The following is a 24,030-nucleotide window of genomic DNA, read 5'->3' as shown; positions in this document are numbered from 1 at the left end:
CCCGCCCCTTGTGCTGACCCCGCCCATTGTCTTTGGCCACGCCCCTTGTGCTCGGCCCCGCCCCTTTGTGCGCGCAGCCGTTCCTTTCAACGTCAAATCACTATCCCCGCCCCTTCTACCCACTTACGTGCTGACGTCGTTGGCCACTCGGCCGTGCGTCGCCCCGCTCGCTCTGGGATTGCAATGATTTAGAAGTTCAGGAATCCCACGTGACGTCACCAAAGGGTGATGTAATGCTTCTCTAAATAGAATGTATTGTAATCTTCTCTCAGTCCAACGTGGTTCCTCACAGACCCGCTTCTTCAATTGGACTTTCGCTAAGTTATTGGAAAATTAGTGAAAGGCACAAGGACGGCAACCTCTCAGGTATTTTGACCCTTTTGTGCACTTTTCAACTGAGTTGCTTCTGTAAAACATAGTTAATTTGCATCTGTTTGTAATTTTTTCCCTCTTTTTGTTGATGCTAAATGGTAAACAGTAACAGTATCGGTGCCGGCACCGGGGGGTGTGTTACGGGTTAGAAACTGCTGATGGTTACTGCTAATAAGTTGCAAACTGCGAGTCGCTGTCACGTAAAACGGGTCCATTTTATGGGAAAAGTGTGCTTAAATGAAAGTTCCTCAGATAAATGTTTCAATGGAAAGTCATTAGTATTCTTACGCTGTTTTTGTCTGGCGTGTGATAGTCTCCTCCAAAGGGCAGGGACGCCAAATGTGAATTTTCAAAATTTGTGAAAAAAACTGATTGGTGTGTAAACATAAAACAATAAACACTTATTTGCTGTTATTCAGTTTTCAGCTGTTTATTGTTAGTTATTTTGCTGTCAAGTGTGCACTCATGTAATGGACCTGTTATACGTTATAGTAACTCTTGGTCGGACGCTTCCAATGAGTTTTGAATACAAGTGTTGAATTGGTGCAGATCCATGGAGTTTTACACGTGTTGAGATTAACACAAGTCTCTTCTGGACGTTTTAAGGTGCTAAATTTAGATTTTTTGTTGCCAGATGAGAACACTTTTGAAATTGTGATTGACTATGTCCTTCGTGGCTGCGGTCCATTGATCACTATATATTTAGTTTTGTCCATTTAAAATTGCCATCAGGAAAGATATTTTGTTATTATATATGAGAGCAGGGTTATAGTTGGCCATTACGTCATTCTGCAGCCTATTAAGCATGTTTGATTAACAGCCCGCGATATTGAGGGTTCGGGGGGGGGGAATCTGCTGACAAAGCGCACTATTAGAGCCCGTCCGTTTGAAAAATATCTCAAGATGAAATGTCTTAAAACCTTGACAAGTGTAATTTCCAGTCATTTTCACTTTATTTTGTATATAACTGCCCTTTCCGGACAATCTTTAATGACCACTGTACTTGTAAAACGATACATTAGAACTTGAAACGTGTTCTCTATTATTGATGAAGAGGTATATTCAGTCATTCATCTTGAGTTTGTAGATCCCATCACTGATGATTTTTAAGCAACTTTAAGAGACAAGTTGGGAATCTGAATTGACGCCATGCGAGAGAGAACAAATTAAACCAATTTCATATCATACTTTTGCTTTGCACATACACGCATACATAATTATTATTTTAGTGCAGTGTGTCAATAAATCTCATGTGAAGTTTCTCAGGGGTGGAACTTGAGCATTTCTGCCGAACTGTACAGCAGACCCACTGTACAAGGACTGTAGAACGATCAACTTTAAATGTCGAACTTGTGAGACAGGCATTGTTGCACTTGCAGCGTTGATCATACGCTGTAGTTCCTGTGCCGGATTGCCGAGGAATTCCTCCAGAGTGCATGCATCAACGAGTTCAGTTTAGACACCGGGCCAAGCTCGCTTTTTTTTCGCAGTCGGAGCGTTTCGCGCAGCGACAATAAAGGAAACTTGCTTCTTTGCTTGAAAGAGAAAGCCGCGGCGAAGTTTAATTTCTCTAAGCCTCTTTAGCATCATGCCTGGATACTTTGTTTTCTCTTCTGTTGTTACAAAATTGAAAGTGAGCTTTTCGCTATATAACTGCCCCTAAAATAACCAACATTTTATGTAACCAGTACGATCGCCAGGGACCGTGCGCTATGAGAGCTGAGAGAATGGCATATAGACTAGCAAAAGTTCAGTTACTCATCCTTCATGGTGAAGATCGAAAAAGGAGCAGCTTTAAATAACCGAGTACACTTTATTAAACTATTTCAGAGATAGCGCACTGTTCACGACATCATATTCTTGAGAGACGAGCATTTGAACGGAGTACTCAGCATCACCGGTAGACCCTCACTAACTACGAAACTTTCACAAAATTGTTGAATGCATGAGGGCTCTAGACAGATGAATAATAAGCTAAATTAAAATTTGGGACGCCTGCACTGCTCACGAAGTTAGTTTGATTGGAATAGAGCAGTTTTTTACTGGATATGACTGTGAATACCATACCCAGTCCAGCCTTCTGCCGTGTAGACCCCGGGACGAACACATTGTTGATTGATTGAGCTCTTTGGTCAAATAGTAGCGTGGATCTCCCACCGAGTGGAACACTAAAGTACTAATTGTTTTGGGAAACTCCGTGGTTGTAAGATCCATGCGTACCGTTGCCAGCATCTACAGCTCCTTCCGACACAGTGACTGTACGGTTATTTACAAAACATCCAGCCTTAAATTGTGATAGCTTACACTCTGTAATAGATTCACAGAAGTAAGGGGGAAAAGGCAAATGCCAATTGAACACTTGGCCAAGTGAAGGCACTCATTGTCACCGGTAAAATGAGCAACATTTAACCTCTTCGCCAGAATTGTATTTTATCTCGGCTTTTCAATGGAAGGGTCATTAAGAGCAGTTGAGGCCTTGTTAAAAGTACCACCTGCTCGCCACCCTATTCTCGAAAAGATACATGTTTTAATGATCTTTGGAAGATGTTAAAGATTCAGCATCCTTTTGCAGCCTTGTGTGGGTAGACACCTACCTCATCATTGTAGTCGGAAGGCACTATGTGAAGATCATTTTAATTTATCCATACAATATTGTGAGTATGTATGTATATATATATATATATATTGACAACAGTTTGCAAGTTTACTCTTGAAAACTAAAAAGCCTTTTCATCTTGGAAATTTGTTATACATTGATACATACTCTTAAATGCACTAACAGTACATTAAAGAGAGGTTCTTATTTAACATGATAAATGAAATATAATTGCACAGAAGATATTTTTTGCAAATATATTTGAATCAAATTACATTGTAAACACTTTGATTAGATTCACTGCCATACATCAAAGTATTCTTAAAGTACATCTATTTCTATTGACTGTATTGTTCCCAGCAAGGCAAAGAAGGAGGCAGACCTATTGGAGTGATTAATGTAGATGGGCAAAATGGCTTATATGTAAGCGGTGAGCTGAAGCACCCATTCTGTGTCCTACGGACTAATTTTGGGAGTGAGAAAAGTAAAATCCACAAATGTAATCTTTCCTCAATAATCTTGATCTCATTACTGGGTTTCCTTTGTGAAGGACTTGGCATGGTCTGCTAGCTCAATGGTTGGATTGAACCTCATGTTTAAAATATCACCTTTAAGGCTCATTAGGCTAAAAATAGTTTTTTTGGTGAATTTATCTGTACATCATAAAGTATTTCATCATCTTGTCAACATATTCTTTCTTTCCCACCCCACTCTTTCTCCCCCATTCCACTCTTTCCCTCCTTTCTGTCTCTTCCTCTCCCATCACACTCGATCATATGCATCGCTTTCTCTTTCATTACTCTCTTCCTCTCCCACCCTTCTCGTTCGCTCCCATTCCTCTTCCTCATAGCTCTCTCCCCATCCTTTCTCTCTCATCGCTTTCTCACTCATCATGCTCTGTCTTGCCCCTCCAACCTCTCCCCCTCCCCCTTTCACTGTATTTAAAAATATAATGTCTGACTCTTCAACTTCCCAAAAATTGTTTCCCTCTGTCACAGTCCATGACTAATATATCTCTTCAAACAAGATTCCTCATTCCTCACCTCAACTCGTTTTCCTTCTTTGTATTCGTATTTTATCAGTTCACCCGGTTTGATCTTGACCTAGTTGTAATTAAATGCAAACGTCTATCTTAGGCCCTTCTGAACAAAAAACATACTTGGAGTATTCCTGCCTAATCAAATGGACATTGACTGGAGAGGAATAAAGCTTGGGAGAGTGACTAGCAGAAGATTAACATGGCTAGCCACGAAATAAGAGAAATCTAATGGTTTCTGCACTGTAACTGATTGGCCTTGGCTATGCTTTTCTGGTGGACTAAATTTTTGACATTTTGTGGTATGGTTTAAATCATATTGCAAAAAGGATAAAAGAGGCATACAAACTCAATTGTATATTATCAATAATCTAATGTGTAGGAAGGAACTGCAGATGCTGGTTTAAACTGAAGATAGACACAAAATGCTGGAGTCACTCAGCGGGACAGGCAGCATCTCTGGAGAGAAGGAATGAGTGACACTTCGGGTTTAGAGCCTTCTTCAGACTAGTCAGGGAAATGGGTAACGAGAGATATAAACAGTGATGTAGCAAGATAGAAAACAAATGAATTAAAGATATTTCGAGGTGAGTGACAATGGGAAGATTTAATTAAAAAAATAATTGTTACCGTTTCTCCTCTTGATCCTAATTTTAACTTTTGATGCTGAAATGAAATACGTCCATGTGGTAACATACAGGTAAATATAAGTTTTAACAAATCGTAATAAAAGTATACACATAAATCAGTATTATTCTTCTCAGTATTTGTTGCAGCAATGTTTGTTTTCTTTTGCCTCATCATACCACATACATTCAGATGTTATTTTCACAATTGTAAGTCCTCTCGTGAACATGTCTTTTTCCTTCATTATTACATAAATGGAAGATTTATTTCAAAGAAATAATGACAGGTTAAAATTGAATAAAGGAGGATTATTGCTTTCAGCATCAGTCTTCTATCATGGATAAAATTTCTGAACTAATCAAAAAATTATAATTGCTTCTATTTTCCTTTCTGTAGATTGACATTTATGATACCAATAATTCCATGACAGATGCATGACTGGATAATAAAGTGAAGGAAATAAATTATATGGATACCCATAAAATTGGTGAACAGTATATATGAACAGCCTTGGATAAAGAGAAGCACTTAGTGGGACATTTTGTTTGTCTGCCTTCTGCTCCATTGGAATAAAAACGCACTTGCATGGATTTGGTGAGTTTTCTTTAATATGGTATATCATATTGCTTTGTATAAATTTTTATTCTCTGCTTGCTGAAATGTCCTAATTACATCTGAATTCCAGTGGAGATCCATCCTACCTATGGCTTTTTAGTTTTCATAAAACCCTAACTAAATTTTGCCTTCCTTCATTTTAGCATTGCTACTTGGTTACATCTGTACAACATTTGCTTCATTCAAGAGTGACCTAGACAAGTTTCTGAATGGAGAAAATTTGCAGAGCTGTGGGGATGGTGAAGTGATGAATTGTACAGGATTGCTCTTACAATCTTGTAAAGATTCGACAGCTGAAATAGCCTTGTTTCATGCTGTAGATATTCTGTGATTCTATTTGGCAGTCACTTTTCCTGCATGATCTACTTTTTTTTCATTAAACGTTTCCCAAGTTTAACAAGGCTTGGATAGGGTGGATGTGGAGAGGATGGTTCCACTAGTGGAAGAGTCTAGGACTAGTGGTCATAGCCTCAGAATTAAAGGACGTTCTTTTAGGAACGATATGAGGAGGAATTTCTTTAGTCGGAGGGTAATTATTCTGGAATTCTTTTCCACAGAAAGCTGTGGAGGCTGTCGGTGGATATTTTTAAGGCAGAGATAGATAGATAGATTCTTGATTAGCACGGATGTCAGAGGTTATGGGGAGACGGCAGGAGAAAGGGGATAGGAGGGAGAGATAGATCAGCCATGATTGAATGGCGGAGTAGACGTTATGGGCTGAATGGCCTAATTCTGCTCCTATCACTTATGATCTTATGAAGTAATAGTGACATGTTAAATATTTTAGACAATGCTGAAGATATTTGTGGCATTTAAGGGGAAATAACAAGTTGATTTTCTGAATGCTGCACTAATGTCTGGAAATTAATGATGAATTACTAAAGATTTTACATGAAAAGCAGACACGTACTTCTCTATATACACATGCAAATCAACTTTATACCTTCATATTGTGACTTCGGTGGTGGGAAAGATGCTGGAGTCAATTATTAAAGAGGTAATAATGGGGCATTTGGATAGCAGTAAAAGGATTAGTCCAAGTCAACATGGATTTATGAAAGGGAAATCATGCTTGACTAATCTTCTGGAATTTTTTGAGGATGTGACAAGTAAAATGGATGAAGGGGTGCCAGTGGATGTAGTGTATCTAGACTTTCAGAAAGCCTTTGATAAGGTCCCGCACGGGAGACTGGTGACTAAAATTAGAGCACATGGTATTGGGGGTAGGGTGTTGACATGGATAGAAAATTGGTTGGCAGACCGGAAGCAAAGAGTAGGAGTGAACGGGTCCTTTTCAGAATGGCAGGCAGCGGCGAGTGAAGTGCCGCAAGGATCGGTGTTGGGGCCGCAACTGTTTACCATACATATTAATGATTTGGAAGAGGGAATTAGGAGCAACACTAGCAAGTTTGCGGATGACACAAAGCTGAGTGGCAGTGTGAACTAGGAAGAGGATGTTAGGAGGTTGCAGGGTGACCTGGACAGGTTGAGTGAGTGGGCAGATGCGTGGCAGAAGCAGTATAATATAGATAAATGTGAGGTTATCCACTTTGGCGGCAAAAACAAGGGGGCAGATTATTATCTCAATGGGGTTAGGTTAGGTAAGGGGGAGGTGCAGCGAGTCCTGGGCATCCTTGTACACCGGTCATTGAAAGTTGGCTTACAGGTACAGCAGGCAGTGAAGAAAGCTAATGGAATGTTGGCCTTCATAACAAGAGGATTTCAGTAAAGGAGTAAAGAGGTTCTTCTGCAGTTGTATAGGGCTCTGGTGAGACCACATCTGGAGTATTGTGTACAGTTTTGGTCTCCTAATTTGAGGAAGAGACATCCTTGTGATTGAGGCAGTGCAGCGTAGGTTCACGAGATTGATCCCTGGGGTGGCGGGACTGTCATATGAGGAAAAATTGAAAAGACTAGGCTTGTATTCACTGGCGTTTAGAAGGATGAGGGGGAATCTTATAGAAACATATAAAATTATAAAAGGACTGGACAAGCTAGATGCAGGAAAAATGTTCCCAATGTTGGGCGAGTCCAGAACCAGGGGCCACAGTCTTAGAATAAAGGGGAGGTCATTTAAGACTGAGGTGATAAAAAACGTTTTCACCAAGAGAGTTGTGAATTTGTGGAATTCCCTGCCACAGAGGGCAGTGGAGGCCAAGTCACTGAATGGATTTAAGAGAGAGTTAGATAGAGCTCTAGAGGCTAGTGGAGTCAAGGGATATGAGGAGAAGGGTTATTGATAGGGGACGATCAGCCATGATCACAATGAATGGCGGTGCTGGCGTGAAGGGCCGAATGGCCTCCTCCTGCACCTATTTTCTATGTTTCTATATTTTGCTTGGACATTTCTCAATGACATCTGGTTCTTTCCTCAGTTATCCTCGATTCTGACTACTCTTCTAACTGCACCTTCCAGTGTAGGAATACAATATGATAGAACTTTATTTATACCATAAAGGAAATTGGTCTGCCAACAGATATAAAATACAAGAATAGGAAGTGCAACATTTGGCCATATACTCCCTTCCTTCATATCACTGAGGGCCTGAGGCATAACCTCCAAATGCATTTTCATCATATCATCTTTAACTCTTAACTTTAAATCCCCCTTCAATTCCCATATTAACCTTCTGTCCTCCAGCTCCTCTATTGCCAGAGTCAGGCCCCATGTAAATTGGATGAACAGTACTTCATATTTTGCTTGAGTAGCTTATAACCCAGTGGTTTGAAGGTTGAATCCTCAAAATGCAGGTAACTTCTACAAACAACCCCCCCCCCCCACCCCCACCCACTCCCTTCTTTCTTCCTCCCCTTCTCCTCTTCCTTCACTAAATGTTCATTAACCAGTTTCCCAGTTTGCAACAATGTATCTTTCTTGGGCTCACACCATCTCTAGCCAACAATTGGGCGAGACGGTGGCACAGCGGTAGAGTGGCTGCCTTACCGCGTTTTCTGCGGCAGAGACCCGGGTTCGATCCCGACTATGGGTGCTGTCAGTATGGACCCCATGACTGCTCGGATTTTCTCCGCGATCTTCAGTTTCCTCCCACACGTACAGGTTTGTAGGCTGATTGGCTTTGTACAAATGTAAATTGTCCCTAGTGTGTGTAGGACAGTGTTAATGTGTGGGGATCGCTTGTCGGTGCGGACTCGGTGGGCCAAAGGGTCTGATTCTGAGCTGTATCTCTAAAGGAAAAGAAATTGGCCTATCATGGAACTTCCTTGCCTGAGGTCATCTGTTGCCAACCCTGATTTGTCCTGTTTCTTGTTTCTCGATTCCAGTTCCCCCCAGCCCCATTACAATCAGAAGAAGCGTCCCGACCCGAATCATCGTTTACCATTGTCTCCAGGTATGCTGCTTGACCCCCATGCATTTGTATCTATCTACAGCATATCATCACTGGATTAGACCCTTTACAGTATTCCAGACCTGGCATTTTCAACAAGTATAGATCAAACCATTGTTCTATTTTTTTGGAGAGCACTTGTTGATAATAATTTTGTTATTGTCACACATGGAGGTTATTCAGAGTGAAGTCTTCAGAGAGTGCGGCAGAATCTTAAGTAACAGGAAATTCATGAAACAAGGAATTTTTTGGAGAAAGAGCCGGGATGCTGCTTGATACTTCAAAATGATATTGGGTTAAATTCAGGAGAAAATAATGATTATTTAATCACGCACAAACTTAAAACTCAAATAGGGAAGCTAGTGTTAACAAATAAAGAATGAATAGTTCAATCAGGATAACAAATCGTTCATAAGCTTATCTGAAAGGAAATCGAGAAAATACATATAAGGATAGGAATCTGAGAGCTGTTTTCAATTCCTGAACTTAAGGACACTGCACATGTTCTGGGGATTAAAAGTAGAGGAGATAACTGATCTCAAGTTCAAGATTGATGAGTTTGAGATGCAGCAAGAGTCACTGTGACGCATGAAGGAGGCTGAATTTTCTGCATTTCCCGCATTGTACTTTTCAAATGGCTACTCCATTGCCAGCATGAGTAGAAGATAGCCATTGGAGGTCTATCCAAAAGAACTGAAAGAGCAGGAGTGTGCTAATCTCAAACAAAATTCCTCCAAATAGAACAGAGTTTAAGAAGGAGAACTTGAAGTAAATGGGTAGTGAGAGCAGATGTGAGGCATGCAATGACTGAAAGGAAATTTACTCAGAGTAGCGGGCATCATTAAGGTTAAAAAAACCCAGAAACCCTCATTTTAACAGACCACTTTATGACAGATTTTGGTTATACCGACCTTCACTGCCAGGCTGAGGCACCCTGGCACATGCCACCTCTCATGCTGCCTCCCGGCTGCTTCCGGTGCTGCTGCCACCACCATTGCCCACCCTGGCCTGTACCACCTCTCAGGCAGCTTCCTGCGCTGCCGCCATCCTGACCACTCCCAGGCCACGCCTGCCTCTGCCACACTGCCGCCACCGCTGCCGCAGTCACCACCACCGCTGGCAATGCCGTCACCACCACAACCATCATCACCACCATCAAAGATACCACTGCCACCATCGCGTCATTCATCATCACCACTGCCACCATCACCACCGCCGCCGCTGACCCTTTCTTGCACTCCGATTGCTCATGGGCCACGATTGCACCAATCCTCGCCTCTTCCCCTGGCCATTAACTCACCTGGATTTGTGGTCCAGTTCCAGGCCCAGAGTCGAAAAATGGGTCTGGACCTGAGACATCACCTATCGATGTTCTCCAGAGATACAGCCTGACCTGCTGAGTTACTCAAGCACTTTGTGCCCTTTTGTATATTAACCAGCATCTGTAGTTGTTTGTTTCTACTATTTATAAAATTAAAATCCCTTACCTGGTTTATAGTGGATGATCTGTTATAACAAGGGTTGACTGTACATTAAATTAGTCTTTACTAAAAAATAAATGTTGCTGCAGTTTCCTCATATAAAGTTATAGTTAGTGTATTGGAAATGTTACATTTTTGTTCATGATACTTAGTGTAAGATAAAGCCAACACCTACAGATCAGTCATGTAACCTAGATAGTGGAAAAGCTTCTAGAAATTAAAAGGGTTAGAATTAGAGGTCACCTGGACAACTGTGTATTACTTTGACAAGCCAACGAAGATTTGTTAAAGGCAAATTGTTTTCAATGAGGTAACAAAAGGGTGTGCAGTTGATGTAGTGTTTTGGGGCTTTCAAAGGCAATTGATAAAAGTGCCACGTAGCAGGCTTATTATCAAAATGGAACAAAATGGACAGTGGCATCATAGATACAGACTTGGCTACATGACAGGAAACAGAGGAGGAGGGAAGCATGTAATGGAGTTCCCCTAATGATAGTACTGGAACAATTATTTTTCTGCATACATATTAAAGATGTGTATGTACATGGATCTGTACCAAATCTGTGGACAATAGTAAACCTGGGAGCATGGTGCATTATAAGGAGGATATTAGATAGGCTGGCAGAATGGGCAAACGGACATTTGGTAGAAGAAATTTAAAACACAATTTAACATTATAGCTGGAAGAATGAGTCGAAATGATCTACACTAGAGGGCATAGTTTCAAAAAGGTACAGGAACAGAGAGATCTGGGGGAAAGTGTACATAAATCATTGGAAGTGATAGGGTAAGTTAAGAAAGTGTACGGTACCCTGGGTTAATAAAAAGAAGTATAGTTATTATGTAAGGAAATGATGATGTCCTTGCACAAGCCTAAGATTCAGCTACAACTGGAGAACCATGTCCAGTTCTGGCAACACACCTCATGAAACATGTGACGGATGTAGGATATGAAAGATATTCACTGAAATGATTAAAGGAATGGAAATTATATGGGCAGACTGGCGAAGTTATGGTTGTGTTCCTTGGAATAGGTAACGATGAGAGGGGACCTGATAGAGGGAGTTGATATCATGAATGGCCCAGACAGAGTTGAATGCGGGGAAAACTGGTTACATTGTTGCAAGTTCATAAACTAGAGAACATGTTTGACAAAAGAATCAAAAAGAATCAAAATGACAAAAGAAGATGTTTGACAAAATAAGATGAGAAAAAATATTTCTGTGCATTGAATGATTCAATCAGGGTTCAGTGCAAGGGTTGGTTTTATTTTTTTTAAACTTTTAGAGATACAGCGCGGAACCAGGCCCTTTGACCTACCATGTCCACACCGACCAGCAATCACTCCGTACACTAATCTAAACACACAAGGGGCTATTTTACAACTTACCAAAGCCAATTAACCCACAAACCTGTCATATTTGGAGTGTGGGAGGAAACTGGAGCAGCTGGAAAAAACCCACAGGGAGAATGTACAAACTCTGTAGAGGCAGCACCCTTATGCCCCTGTCCCACTTAGGAAACCTGAACGGAAACCTCTGGAGACATTCCGCCCCACCCAAGGTTTCCGTGCGGTTCCCGGAGGTTGCAGGTGGTTGCCGGAGGTTGCAGGTAGTGGAAGCAGGTAGGGAGACTGACAAAAACCTCTAGGAACCGCATGGAAACCTTGGGTGGGGGCGCAAAGTCCCCAGAGGTTTCCGTTCAGGTTTCCTAAGTGGGACAGGGGCATTAGTCAGGATCGAACCCGGGTCTCTGGTGCTGTATGGCAGCAACTCTATCGCTGTGCCACTGAGCCACGCGTGCGGTTGTGAAGGCAAAATAAGTCAAGGTATTGAGAAGGGAACTAGACAAGTATGTGAATGGGAAAGAAAGATGTGTCTGAAGAAGGTCTCGACCCGAAACGTCACCCATTCCTTCTCTCCAGAGATGCTGCCTGACCCACTGAGTTAATCCAGCATTTTGTGTCTATCTTTGTTGTAACCAGCATCTGAATTTCCTTCCTACAGAAGAAAATATAGTGCTGTGTGGTGAGGCAGGAATTGGGGCTGGTATAGTATTTTAACACCTAATTATATTCACTAAGAATTTGCGAAAAGTAATCAATATTATCAGTAGGAAGGAACGATATAAGTTTGACAACCGATCAGATAACCATATAACCATATAACCATTACAGCACAGAAACAGGCCATCTCGGCCCTTCTAGTCCGTGCCGAACACTTACTCTCACCTAGTCCCATCTACCTGCACTCACACCATAACCCTCCATTCCTTTCCCATCCATATACCTATCAAATTTATTTTTAAATGATAAAATCGAACCTGCCTCCACCACTTCCACTGGAAGCTCATTCCACACAGCTACCACTCTCTGAGTAAAGAAATTTCCGCTCATGTTACCCCTAAACTTTTGTCTCTTAATTCTCCAATCATGTCCTCTTGTTTGAATCTTCCCTACTCTCAATGGAAAAAGCTTATCCATGTCAACTCTGTCTATCCCTCTCATAATTTTAAAGACCTCTATCAAGTCCCCCCTTAACGTTCTGCGCTCCAAAGAATAAAGACCTACCTTGTTCAACCTTTCTCTGTAATTTAGGTGCTGAAACCCAGGCAACATTCTAGTAAGTTTGAAGAAGGGTTTCGGCCCGAAACGTCACCCATTTCCTTCGCTCCATAGATGCTGCTGCACCCACTGAGTTTCTCCAGAATTTTTGTGTACCTTCGATCTTCCAGCATCTGCAGTTCCTTCTTGAAGACAACATTCTAGTAAATCTCCTCTGTACTCACTCTATTATGTTGACATCTTTTCTATAATTTAGCGACCAAAATTGTACACCATGTTCCAGAATTGGCCTCACCAATGCCTTGTACAATTTTAACATTACATTCCAACTTCTATACTCAATGCTCTGATTTATAAAGGCCAGCACACCAAAACCTTTCTTTAATAATAATAATAATAATGGATGGGATTTATATAGCGCCTTTCTAATACTCAAGGCGCTTTACATCGTATTATTCATTCACTCCTCAGTCACACTCGGGGGTGGTAAGCTACTTCTGTAGCCACAGCTGCCCTGGGGCAGACTGACGGAAGCGTGGCTGCCAATCTGCGCCTACGGCCCCTCCGACCACCACCAGTCACTCACACACATTCACACACATTCACACACAGGCAAAGGTGGGTGAAGTGTCTTGCCCAAGGACACAACGACAGTATGCACTCCAAGCGGGATTCGAACCGGCTACCTTCCGGTTGTCAGCCGAACACTTAGCCCATTGTGCCATCTGTCGTCCCATCTTTACCACCCTATCTACACGAGATTCCACCTTCAGGGAACTATGCACAGTTATTCCTAGATCATTCTGTTCAACTGCATTCCTCAATTCGCTACCATTTACCATGTATGTCCTATTTTGATTTGTCCTGCCAAGATGTAGCACCTCACACTTATCAGCATTAAATTCCATCTGCCATCTTTCAGCCCACTGTTCCAAATGGCTTAAATCTCACTGTAGACTTTGAAAATGTACTTCATTATCCACAACACCACCTATCTTAGTATCATCTGCATACTTACTAATCCAATTTACCACACCATCATCCAGATCATTGATGTATATGTCAAACAACAGTGGACCCAACACAGATCCCTGTGGCACCCCACTAGTCATCGGCCTCCAACCAGACAAACAGTTATCCACCATTACTCTCTGCTATCTCCCATTCAGCCACTGTTGAATCCATCTTGCCACTCCACTATTGATACCCAAAAATTGAACCTTCTTAACCAACCTTCCATGTGGAACCTTGTCAAAGGCCTTACTGAAGTCCATATAGACAACATCCACTGCTTTACCCTCATCAATTTCCCTAGTAACCTCTTCAAAAAAATTCAAGAAGATTAGTCAAACATGACCTTCCAGGCACAAATCCATGTTGACTGTTCCTAATCAGACCCTGTTTATCCAGATGATTATATATTTTATCTCTAAGTATCCTTTCCATTAATTTGCCCACCACTGACGTCAAACTAACAGGTCTATAATTGCTTGGTTTACTCTTAGAACTCTTTTTAAACAATGGAACAACATGCGCAGTACGCCAATCCTCCAGCACCATTCCCGTTTCTAATGACATTTGAAATATTTCTGTCATAGCCCCTGCTATTTCAACACTAACTTCCCTCAATTTTCCTAGGGAATATCCTGTCAGGACCTGGAAACTTATCCACTTTTATATTTTTCAAAAGTGTCAGTACTTCTTCTTCTTTGATCCTCATAGTTTCCATAGCTACCCTACTTGTTTTAGTTAGCAGCATCAGTTGTCCCTCCGAATTGTGCAATATGTTTTGCATTGTTAGTTGCATGGAAAGCTAAGACAGAAATGTAATTAGATCATTATTTTTAAGTTAAATATGCATTTATTTAATGCCTACACTTAAATTTTGGTTGTGACTGATATCTTCTCTTCAGCCAGTGTTCTGGCCAGTGTTAATTCATGCTACCGACCATCTGTCTGTAAGTTTAAATCCATGGAGTTCCACAATTCCATGGTTACACTTGGTAGCTCTCTTTTGTTTGCTTACAGTTTAAATTAATTTGAAGGAAATCAACTAAAGGGCCTGTCCCACTTAGGCGATTTTTTTGGCGACTGCCGGCGACTGTCACAACTGTAGCAGGTCATCGAAAAAGCGGCGACTGGAACCCCCCCCCCCACCCCCCCACGACAATGTCTACGACAATGTCTACGACAAGCTACGACAACCTACCACCTAGTCGACGTCAAGCTACGGCAAGCTACCGACAACCGGCGACCCATTAGGATGTCCACTTACGACCACACCTATGACAACTACAACCACACAGGCGACAAACAAAGTCAACCTATGTCCTCCTGTGACAAGTTACGACAAGGAATGGCAACAACTGAAGAAAACTGAAGACAATTCAGTCGCTGGTACCTGTCGCCGGTTGACGTAGGTTGACGTAGGTAGTCGCCAACGGAATTCACTGAAGTCAGCACCCGGCAACAACTAACGTCACCTGGCGACAACCTGCATCATCCTGGTGACAACCTACGACAGGAACTATGACAGGAGAAGACAAGCTACGCAAGCCCACTGTCGCCGAAAAGTTTTAAACATTTCAAATGTTTCAGTGGTGACCAGAAAAACATTACAACTCTTTAGGCGACTTGAGGAGACTACTCACGACCATACAGTCGTCACCCCGCGACCATGTGGCGACAGCCTCGTCGCTTGTAGTCGCCGAAAAAATCACCTAAGTGGGACAGGGGCTTTAAACTTTTCATCAGTTAGGACAAAGAAAAAAAAAATGTTACTTACCTGCTCATAACAGAATACCGTTAGTGCTACGACAACGGGATTTCCCCCCCAGTCTACAACATAAATTGATGTAGATATGTAGGTTGAAATTTATTGGCTTAAAATACTACCTTATTTCACCACATGAAATGGGCACTGGGCAAAAACCTTGGACACTGCAATAAACTGAGCACCTTGGCAATCCATTCTTCAACATTTATTGCCTACTAACAATTCGGAAACCGGTTTGGTAAGAGTTATTTTGATGTAATTAAAGTTTTCATACAATTTTTACAGGGCCACAATTCAGAGATAACATTTGAAATGAGAGCTAAATCATCTTGGGGAAACAAAAAAAATACTGCTGATAATTATTTTTCTTCCTCATGGATGTATTGTGTATTCTCCAATACTGGCATTTAACTGCCAAATTAAAAAAGTACAGGTGCTTTATTCTAAAACAGTTTGGTTAAATTGTTCTACTTTCTTTAGAAACATTATTTGCCTGATGTGAAATGAGCAGGTAAGAATTGCCGTGTATTTCCTTTATTCTGGATGGAGAACAAGTGTCTGCAGTGTGACACACAGTAATGTTACATATCTATGGATGTGTACAGAACCTGCATTGGTTTTGGTGCCTGATAGACACTTGTAACAGTCATCTCCAGAAAACATAGGCATCATGTGATGAAGGAGTCTGGGACTGAAATGTGAATCTTCTGCTCAATTTGTGTCTGTGTGTGGCTGTTATGTCACTTGAACCTGTAGCAAATCATGCATGAAGAGTTGACAGCATACTACACAAGTGATGTTTAAACTGATCTTTGCTTCCATTGAGGTAAGTCTCTTGTTAGTTGTTCGAGACATCTGGAGTGTTTGTGGACTAACCTTCAGCTATTTTTGAATAATTTAACAGATTGAATTTATTGAGGGTTGAAATTGTTTCACAGGTGATGTTTTCTCCCCTCAGATGCTGAACAAGGGAAAACCGCAGCATCCATCTTTGTGAGGATGAAAAAGCATTACAGAACGCAGTTTATCCGAATGGAACATTAAACATAAACCTCCCAGAGGAGTAGTGTGCAAGGCAGTTGCACATCTCCGGGGAGTCAGTCACTTGCCAATGCCACCTGCTGGTTTGAGAATTCAAACCTACCATTGGAGCATGCTCTATGAAGGTCACACTGATTTTATGCCTTTGGCTCCATCCACGCTGCTTCTGATGACGCCGATGACATCAGTGAGTTTGCTGTGTACGTGGCATTTCAGGAGGTCACTGACTCATTGTTCGGAAGGTGTCAGCAATTCATTAGCTCTCCCTTGGTGACTGTCAAAGAGGAGGAAAGAGCACTGAGATTTGCCTACATTGCTAGGCAGAGCATTACTGACTGCATGCATAAAGCCCCACTAGCTTCCCATTGTGAATCAGCACTGTTTCTCAACATGATAGGCTTTCATTTGCTCAATTCTAAACTTGTTTCCGACCATGGATATTGAGTCATGCAGGTTGGCATCTATTCTCATGCCCTCAAACATCCATGAATTGGAAAACACTCAAAGTGTACATCCATAATTTTCCTGAGTCTTTATAAGCCAGAACTATTCTGGAGCTTAAAGCCAAGATAGCAGCAATATTTGCTTCCGCTGATGTTCCATCAAAGTGGTTCTTCTGACACATTCATGGAGCTGACCACCCCTTTACACTTTCAATAATATACCTAAAGCCTGCACAGAGGCAAAACAAATATTCAATAACTCCAACATTGTGAACAATAAGCAGACAGAACAGTACACCAAGAAGCTGCACATTGCCACGTTTTCTCAATGGTCTCCATATCCTCTGTGGCAGGGTTAAAGCCCTGTACCACAGTACAAGTTAATTCAAAGAGTTCTCCCGAGTTTGCCCTGATTCGAACTCAGAGATTTACGGTAATGGCCGCTCGTCGGTACTCGGGGCTCTCGTGGACATTTTTCAACATGTTGAAAAATCTTCACGAGTCTTCCCGAGCTTACCGCGTTTCCCGAGTACCTGCCGTTAGTGTTACGAGCCGCTAAGAGACGTTCCCGAGCTCCGATGTACCCGCTACATTCATTCTACGTACTTATCACGAGTTTGATTTTTTTTTTAAACTCCGGAGTGCACTTGAATGAACTCATACAGTGGGACAGGGCCATAAAGATATGAGAACACCATTTGGCAAGCTGCTTTCTGGAGTATCCTATTACCCATCCCCTATTTTCACTGACACAATGTCTAACATTTCCTTAAAAACACCCCATTTTGTAATCCCACATTCCATCTTTCTATATGGCAACAGAATTTGAAATGGTATCTAGAAATTCCTCTTCTTTTCTATCCTGCTTTTGTAATCCTTCCCTTTGGTTCCTGCTGGGTTCATTTTCTTGTCCAAACATGTCTGAAAGGGTGATTACTGCCACGAGGAGTACACTTCGAAAACAGCCAAAAGCCATCAAACATCAAATTTAAAATTGTGATTCAATGGTGAAGTTAGTTAAAAATCCTTGCCCTTCCATCTTATGATATGCTAAACTTGTAGATCATCCCTGTCCACAATGCCAGAACCTACCCTTCAAGTGGGAAGCACACATGGATGAAGCACAGCCCTCATCCTGTGACTACCTACATTTGACCTGGACTAGCTAGAAAGTATGAAGTGTGTCAGGATGGAATAGGTCCTGAGGACATGCACATCAGGGTAGAAGATTACAGCTATGTGAAGGATTGCAGAGGTGTGAAGTGCTAAAGGATCGTGAAAATTAATGTTAAAAGAGCAAAGGTAGACAAAAATGCTGGAGAAACTCAGCAGGTGAGGCAGCATCTATGAAGCGAAGGAAATAGGCAATGTTTCGGGTCGACACCCTTCTGCAGACTTCTTCAGACCCTTCTTCTAAAAGAGCAAATGTATGTGCAATGAAGGACATAATAAGAATTGGAGAGGGATGGGTGTGCATGCTGAGCCTATAATTAGTATGGTGCTCAGAAGTAATATGGCCTAGCATCCTCCCTTTAGCTAGCATTGTGGATTTGTTGACCCTTTAATTGCATTGCAGCCATATCCTGGTGATCTGAAAGTAGATTGTATAGGATCACTGACACTTCCAAGTTCAACTCAGTTCTTTCCCTATCCTACATTACCCAGCCTCTCAGCATTGGACACATTTTGTGATATTCTCATTGTTGGTGGACAAAACTACTAGAACTGTCATGCACAGCAGCATTGTAGAACACATTAATCATAGAGGCAGAATGGTTTAGGAATATATCCAATACCATCATCTCATGCAATGAACAATATTATTGATCTTTCCCAAGAATTAATTAAAACATTTAAAAAAAACTTTGCAGTTCTGAGATCAGGAGAAGGGCCATTGATTGATGAAAAAGCATAACCCAATTATAACAATTACTCATTTCATCATGCTTCAACTGAGGGCAATAAACAAAATGACTGAGATCAAATGATTACACCAGACCAATTATTGTATTCTCAGTTTACTAGTTGTAAGAAAGGAACAGCAGTGGCATCGGTACAGGGAAAATAAATTTAGTTGAATAGTTATTATCACCAGTAAACCATGATTTAAAAAAAAACCAGATTATCATTGATAGAAAATTCAATTTCAGTCAACCTCATGAAGCATTAATTGGTTATTTAGCAATTAAAAATAGGATTACACGGTTTGTGTGAAATGGAAGGGAAACATTCAGCTCAATCAATCCAAGTCGGCCGTAATGCTTCACTCAGCTTTTCTTATATTTCATCTCATCTGAACATTACATTGTAACCCTCCATTCCCTTTCCCTGATACTTCAGTTTTGCCTTAGTTGCATCAATATGATTGACTTCGACCATGCATTATCACAGCAAGGTCAACATTCTTGACGCTCTCTAAGTAAAAATACATTTTGAATACATTGGATTTCTTGGTGACTGTCATAATAATTACATATCATGAAATATCATTATATTACAAATGATGACAACTTCATGTCATTAAAAATGTTTTAAAAAATCAATTTATTGGTGTAAGCTGATGTATTAGGGAATTATAAGAGCTCTTGGAGGAATGAATATGGGCACTTTCCCAATTATCACATTTTCTGACACAATTCAGCTCTTCAGTGTAGGTTAAACATTCAGCAAATACAAACATTTTTAATTCCATGGCTTTTTTGCAAGGGGTAAATATTTTATCCAACATAATATATTGTGCATTCTTTGGAGCGCAGAAGGTTAAGGGGGAACTTGATAGAGGTCTTTAAAATGATGAGAGGGATAGACAGAGTTGACGTGGATAAGCTTTTCCCACTGAGAGTAGGGAAGATTCAAACAAGGGGACATGACTTGAGAATTAAGGAACAGAAGTTTAGGGGTAACATGAGGGGGAACTTCTTTACTCAGAGAGTGGTGGCTGTGTGGAATGAGCTTCCAGTGAAGGTGGTGGAGGCAGGTTCGTTTTTATCATTTAAAAATAAATTGGATAGTTATATGGACGGGAAAGGAATGGAGGGTTATGGTCTGAACGCAGGTGTATGGGACTAGGGGAGAATACGTGTTCGGCACGGACTAGAAGGGTCGAGATGGCCTGTTCCCGTGCTGTAATTGTTATATGGTTATATGGTGCAGTTATTACTATAAACCAACCTAAGAATTGTTTCAAAGTAACAGCACAATTTATTTTCTAATCCATTATATTTTATCTGCATTCAGATGTCAAAGATGTTATTGTTCACAAAATCTTACAATATACAAAATCTAACAATGATATTCAGAACAACTAGAATATAGTGAAACACAATCATGTTTTTTGGGGGTGGTGGAAGCAAATTGTTTTCATATTGGTTACAGAATAAATTGTTATTGGTTCTTCGGATACTTAAATATGCATGCCAGCCCTGGTTTAACAAAGAGGGTTAAATTATTTACTGTATGGAGAGAGATAATCAGCAGAAAAATTATTGCTGGGTTTACAGTTAAAGCTCTGAAGAGCAGAAACTTTATTGACTTAAGAAACAATGTTGCATAAAAATAAAGCAATTGGTTGAAATACAATAATTATTAGTTAAATCAGCAAAAACATGTAGAATAAGTCCATACTGATACTTTTAAGAATTATTCTATAAATTAAACAATCTAAATATAAATCAATTTTTGAATTATATTCAATAAAATTGTTTATTTAATATGTTCATAAAATATTTTCAGTTATCGTCCAGTATAAGCATTAATTTTCAAACTTAAATGTGCTATTTTCTTTCCCAATTTCAATTTTAAATGGCAATGTTATACTTTACTAGACCAAGCGGTCCTGTCCCCAACGCGTCACAGGGGAGGGCTGGTCCCCGAACGCAATATTCCACCACTCATAGGTCCCAATACTCACCACTCCTTAGAGAGGGAGGGGGTAGAGAGGGAGGGGGAGGGGGTAGAGAGGGAGGGGAAGGTGGAGGGGGTAGAGAGGGAAGGGAATAGTGGGAGGGGGAGGGGATAGAGAGGGAGAAGGGCAGAGAGGGAGGGGGGCATCCCATCTCCTTCCTCCTCATTTCCCTCATCCTCCTACCCTCACTCCCATTCCCTGCCCCAGGACCTACCCAGGTCGTAGAGCAGCGCCAGGGCCTGGACAGCTTGAGAGGCCATTGTGATTGGTGCACTGTGAGAGGCATTGTGACATCATCACTGGACACTCTCTGAAAAAGTGGTTTTGGCTTTTTTTGAAACTTTAAATTATGAATAACTTCGGAAATATAGGTTGGAATGCGACGGGAAGATGTTTATCGCTTCGACAGGAAAAGTGTGAGTAGAATATGTGAAAATGGGAAGGCTGTGGCCCAGCATTTGGAAGACGATAGGAAAAAGCAAAGCAGAGTGACACATTGCCGGCAAAAACAAAGAGTCTTAGTAAAATAGATTATTATATTGCATTTCAAGGATAAGACTTAATTTTCTGAATGGTCTAAAAATGATTAATGTCTTCTATCGTCGTTTCAATTTTTCTATTTTCATCTTAAGACTCCAGTAAAATTGGTTGGTATGTGGTATTTAAAACAAGCTGATGTCTATTTAATAAGCTTATGGTTTATCCAGATTTTATTGACATTTCTTAAAAGATGCAAATGCACACATTTTGCCTGTTACTTTGCAACATACAGCAAGAGCCAACTTTCTTTTCAATCTGCCAGTGCAGGTTTAATAGCAATATTCATGTCAGCAGGATACTTATACTATCTGCTTGCAATGCAGATGGGTTGAGGTGGGGTGAGAAGCAAAGATCATAGATCCCAGAGTAAACAGCTATTTAAACCATCGTCATCAATCACATGGCAACTCTTCCTTATTTTGAAGAAAATCGGAACCTAGGAATAGTCGGAATTGGAAAAGAACATTACATTCCTCTGGCTGTTCCTCAAGTTCTAATAATATCAACTTCCTGTTAGACTTGACAGTAATTTCCACCTTCACAGGATGCCCAGACAATATGCTTCATCAACGTCTCTGTGAAATAAATGACAGTTGACCCTTTCAGCTTTTCAAAGAATTCAATAAGACTGGATAAATAATGAAAATGTTCCACAACATTTCTTCTCTCCATTTTATATATACCCGTGTTTTTCAATTTTAGCTTTTAGCTTAGGTAGCTGATGCTTTTATGCTTTGATGTCCTCTTCTAATACTTTCAAAAAGCACATTTCCTTACTGTAGCTGTGAATAGAACTTTATAAGTATTTGAACTTATGGTCAATAAAATGGCGTGATTATGTTGTGTGAATGATGAACGATTGTGCTGAATATCTCTGGTTAATACACTGTACTAAGTTTAGTTTTTCTAATTTCGCTGCTACATTAAAGCTGCTCTGGACTATTTTGTTCCGACACCTCTTCCTGCATTGCCTCCTGTGGATTGGAGTTCACTTTGTATATATTTTTCACCATATCTTTATTATGCAATATTACTACTTGCTAATGCAGTCCCATGATCTATTCAAATCCCTTGGTTTTTAGTTTGTTGACTTCTTGATGTTTAGAGACTTCCCATGTTATATTGACTACACCATTAGTTTAATGTTAAGATTTATTTGCAAATCAATTTTTATGATATATTCAATAACTTCTTACCTTTTATATTCAGACCCAAATAATTTTCTTCCATTCTGAAGCAGTGTCATGCGCATCTGTGTATAGTTCTTTATCTCATTTGATTTAAAGTTTTCAATAATAGGACACCAGAGCATGCTTAGTGTTTCAGTTCCAATACATAATTCAAATCATATCCAACCTCTTAAACAAATATAGTGCTTTGCTTTGAAGAAGGGTCTCGACCCAAAACGTCACCCTTTCCTTCTCACCAGAGATGCTGCCTGTCCCGCTGAGTTACTCCAGCTTTTTGTGTCTGTCATAGAGCTTTGCTTGTCAGGAATACATGTTAGGAATTCAGGCGTAGAGATCAGAAAACAGTGCATGGCCTCAATTACACGCCCACATTCCAGCAACTCAGATTCATCAAATGGATTGAAAGCACCTCCTGGTTGTTGAGTCAATGTGAAATAGATTTGGGTGGTCTCATTTCAATTTATTATGCCGTGGGCTGGAGCCACCCCCTATTTCTTAGTGCAACATGGATGCTGTTTTGTGAGTGGGGTTTATTATAATAGAATATGAGGATGCTTTATTTTGTATCAAACCGGGTGCTCAGCACTCCCCCTCCCATTCCCAATCTGACCATTCTGCCCTGGGTCTCCACCATTGTCAGAGTGAGGCCCAGTGCAAATTGGAGGTACTGCACCTCATATTTTGCTTGGGTAGTTTACACCCCAGCGGTATGAACATTGACTTCTCTAACTTCAAGTCGCCCTTGCTTTCCCCCTCTTTCCATCCCCTCCCCCTTCCCAGTTCTCCCATCAGTCTTACTGTCTCCGACTACATTTTATCTCTGTACCACCCACTCCCTTGACATCAGTCTGAAGAAGGGTCTTGACTGAAACATTACCCATTCCTTCTCTGCTTGTCCCGCTGAGTTAGTCCAGCATCTAAAGTATTTTGCATTTGAAAAATGTATATCTTTCTGGTTTTGTAATAATATTTCAGACCATTTAAGATATAACAGCATAGCTACAGCAGCATTTATACCACTGCTCATTGAAATCAGTTCAGTCAAATCTCAGTCAGGGTGTCTTATTAATGATATATAATGATTGGAGCACAGTGCAATCCTCCCACCATGCTTCCTGTAACAATTTAATTCCATTCCATTTGCTCAGATTCTTTGTCTTTTTTTCAATATATTCCAGTGACAGAATTTTCCACACCCATGCCCTTGAGGTGTCTTCCTTTTTCCTTAACTATGGTTTCCTCTCCACGGTGGCTGATAGGGATCTCAATGAGACTCCTTGGTTTCCTGCACTGCTGCTCACACCCTTTCTTATCTCAGCCAGAATTATGACTTCCCTTGTCCTTACCTTGCACCCCACCAGTCTTCGCACTAAAAAGTTGACATCGATTTAAATAGATAGTAGTCAAGTAGATGAGGTTTACCTGAGATTGGAATGTTCATGCCATTGGTTTGTAGGCTCCCCAAGCAGAGTTTGTGGTGCTTCTTCTTCCTGTTTACA

At 40.8% G+C, this 24,030-nt stretch overlaps 1 protein-coding gene across 4 annotated transcripts in view; it reads left to right on the top strand.

Moving 5' to 3' along the window:
* Positions 1-235: 235 nt before the first annotated feature.
* creb5 (cAMP responsive element binding protein 5) overlaps positions 236-24,030 on the top strand; it is a 300,756-nt gene continuing 276,961 nt past the window's right edge. The window contains exons 1-2 of one of the 4 annotated variants that reach the window (XR_004416368.1): positions 236-366; positions 5,028-5,225. Coding sequence is in view for 2 of the 4 variants with exons in the window: in XM_033047442.1 (XP_032903333.1) it covers positions 5,217-5,225 (9 nt within the window). In the remaining 2 variants the exon portion in view is untranslated. The remainder of the gene's footprint in view (positions 367-5,027; positions 5,226-24,030) is intronic. The other 3 variants (XM_033047442.1, XM_033047445.1, XM_033047444.1) reach the window with 3 other exon arrangements.

Source organism: Amblyraja radiata, chromosome 2 (assembly GCF_010909765.2).
Source record: "Amblyraja radiata isolate CabotCenter1 chromosome 2, sAmbRad1.1.pri, whole genome shotgun sequence".
Classification (NCBI taxonomy): Eukaryota; Metazoa; Chordata; class Chondrichthyes; order Rajiformes; family Rajidae; genus Amblyraja; species Amblyraja radiata.
The sequence above is the reverse complement of the archived record's forward strand: the minus strand, read 5'-3'. Positions and strand labels throughout refer to the sequence as shown.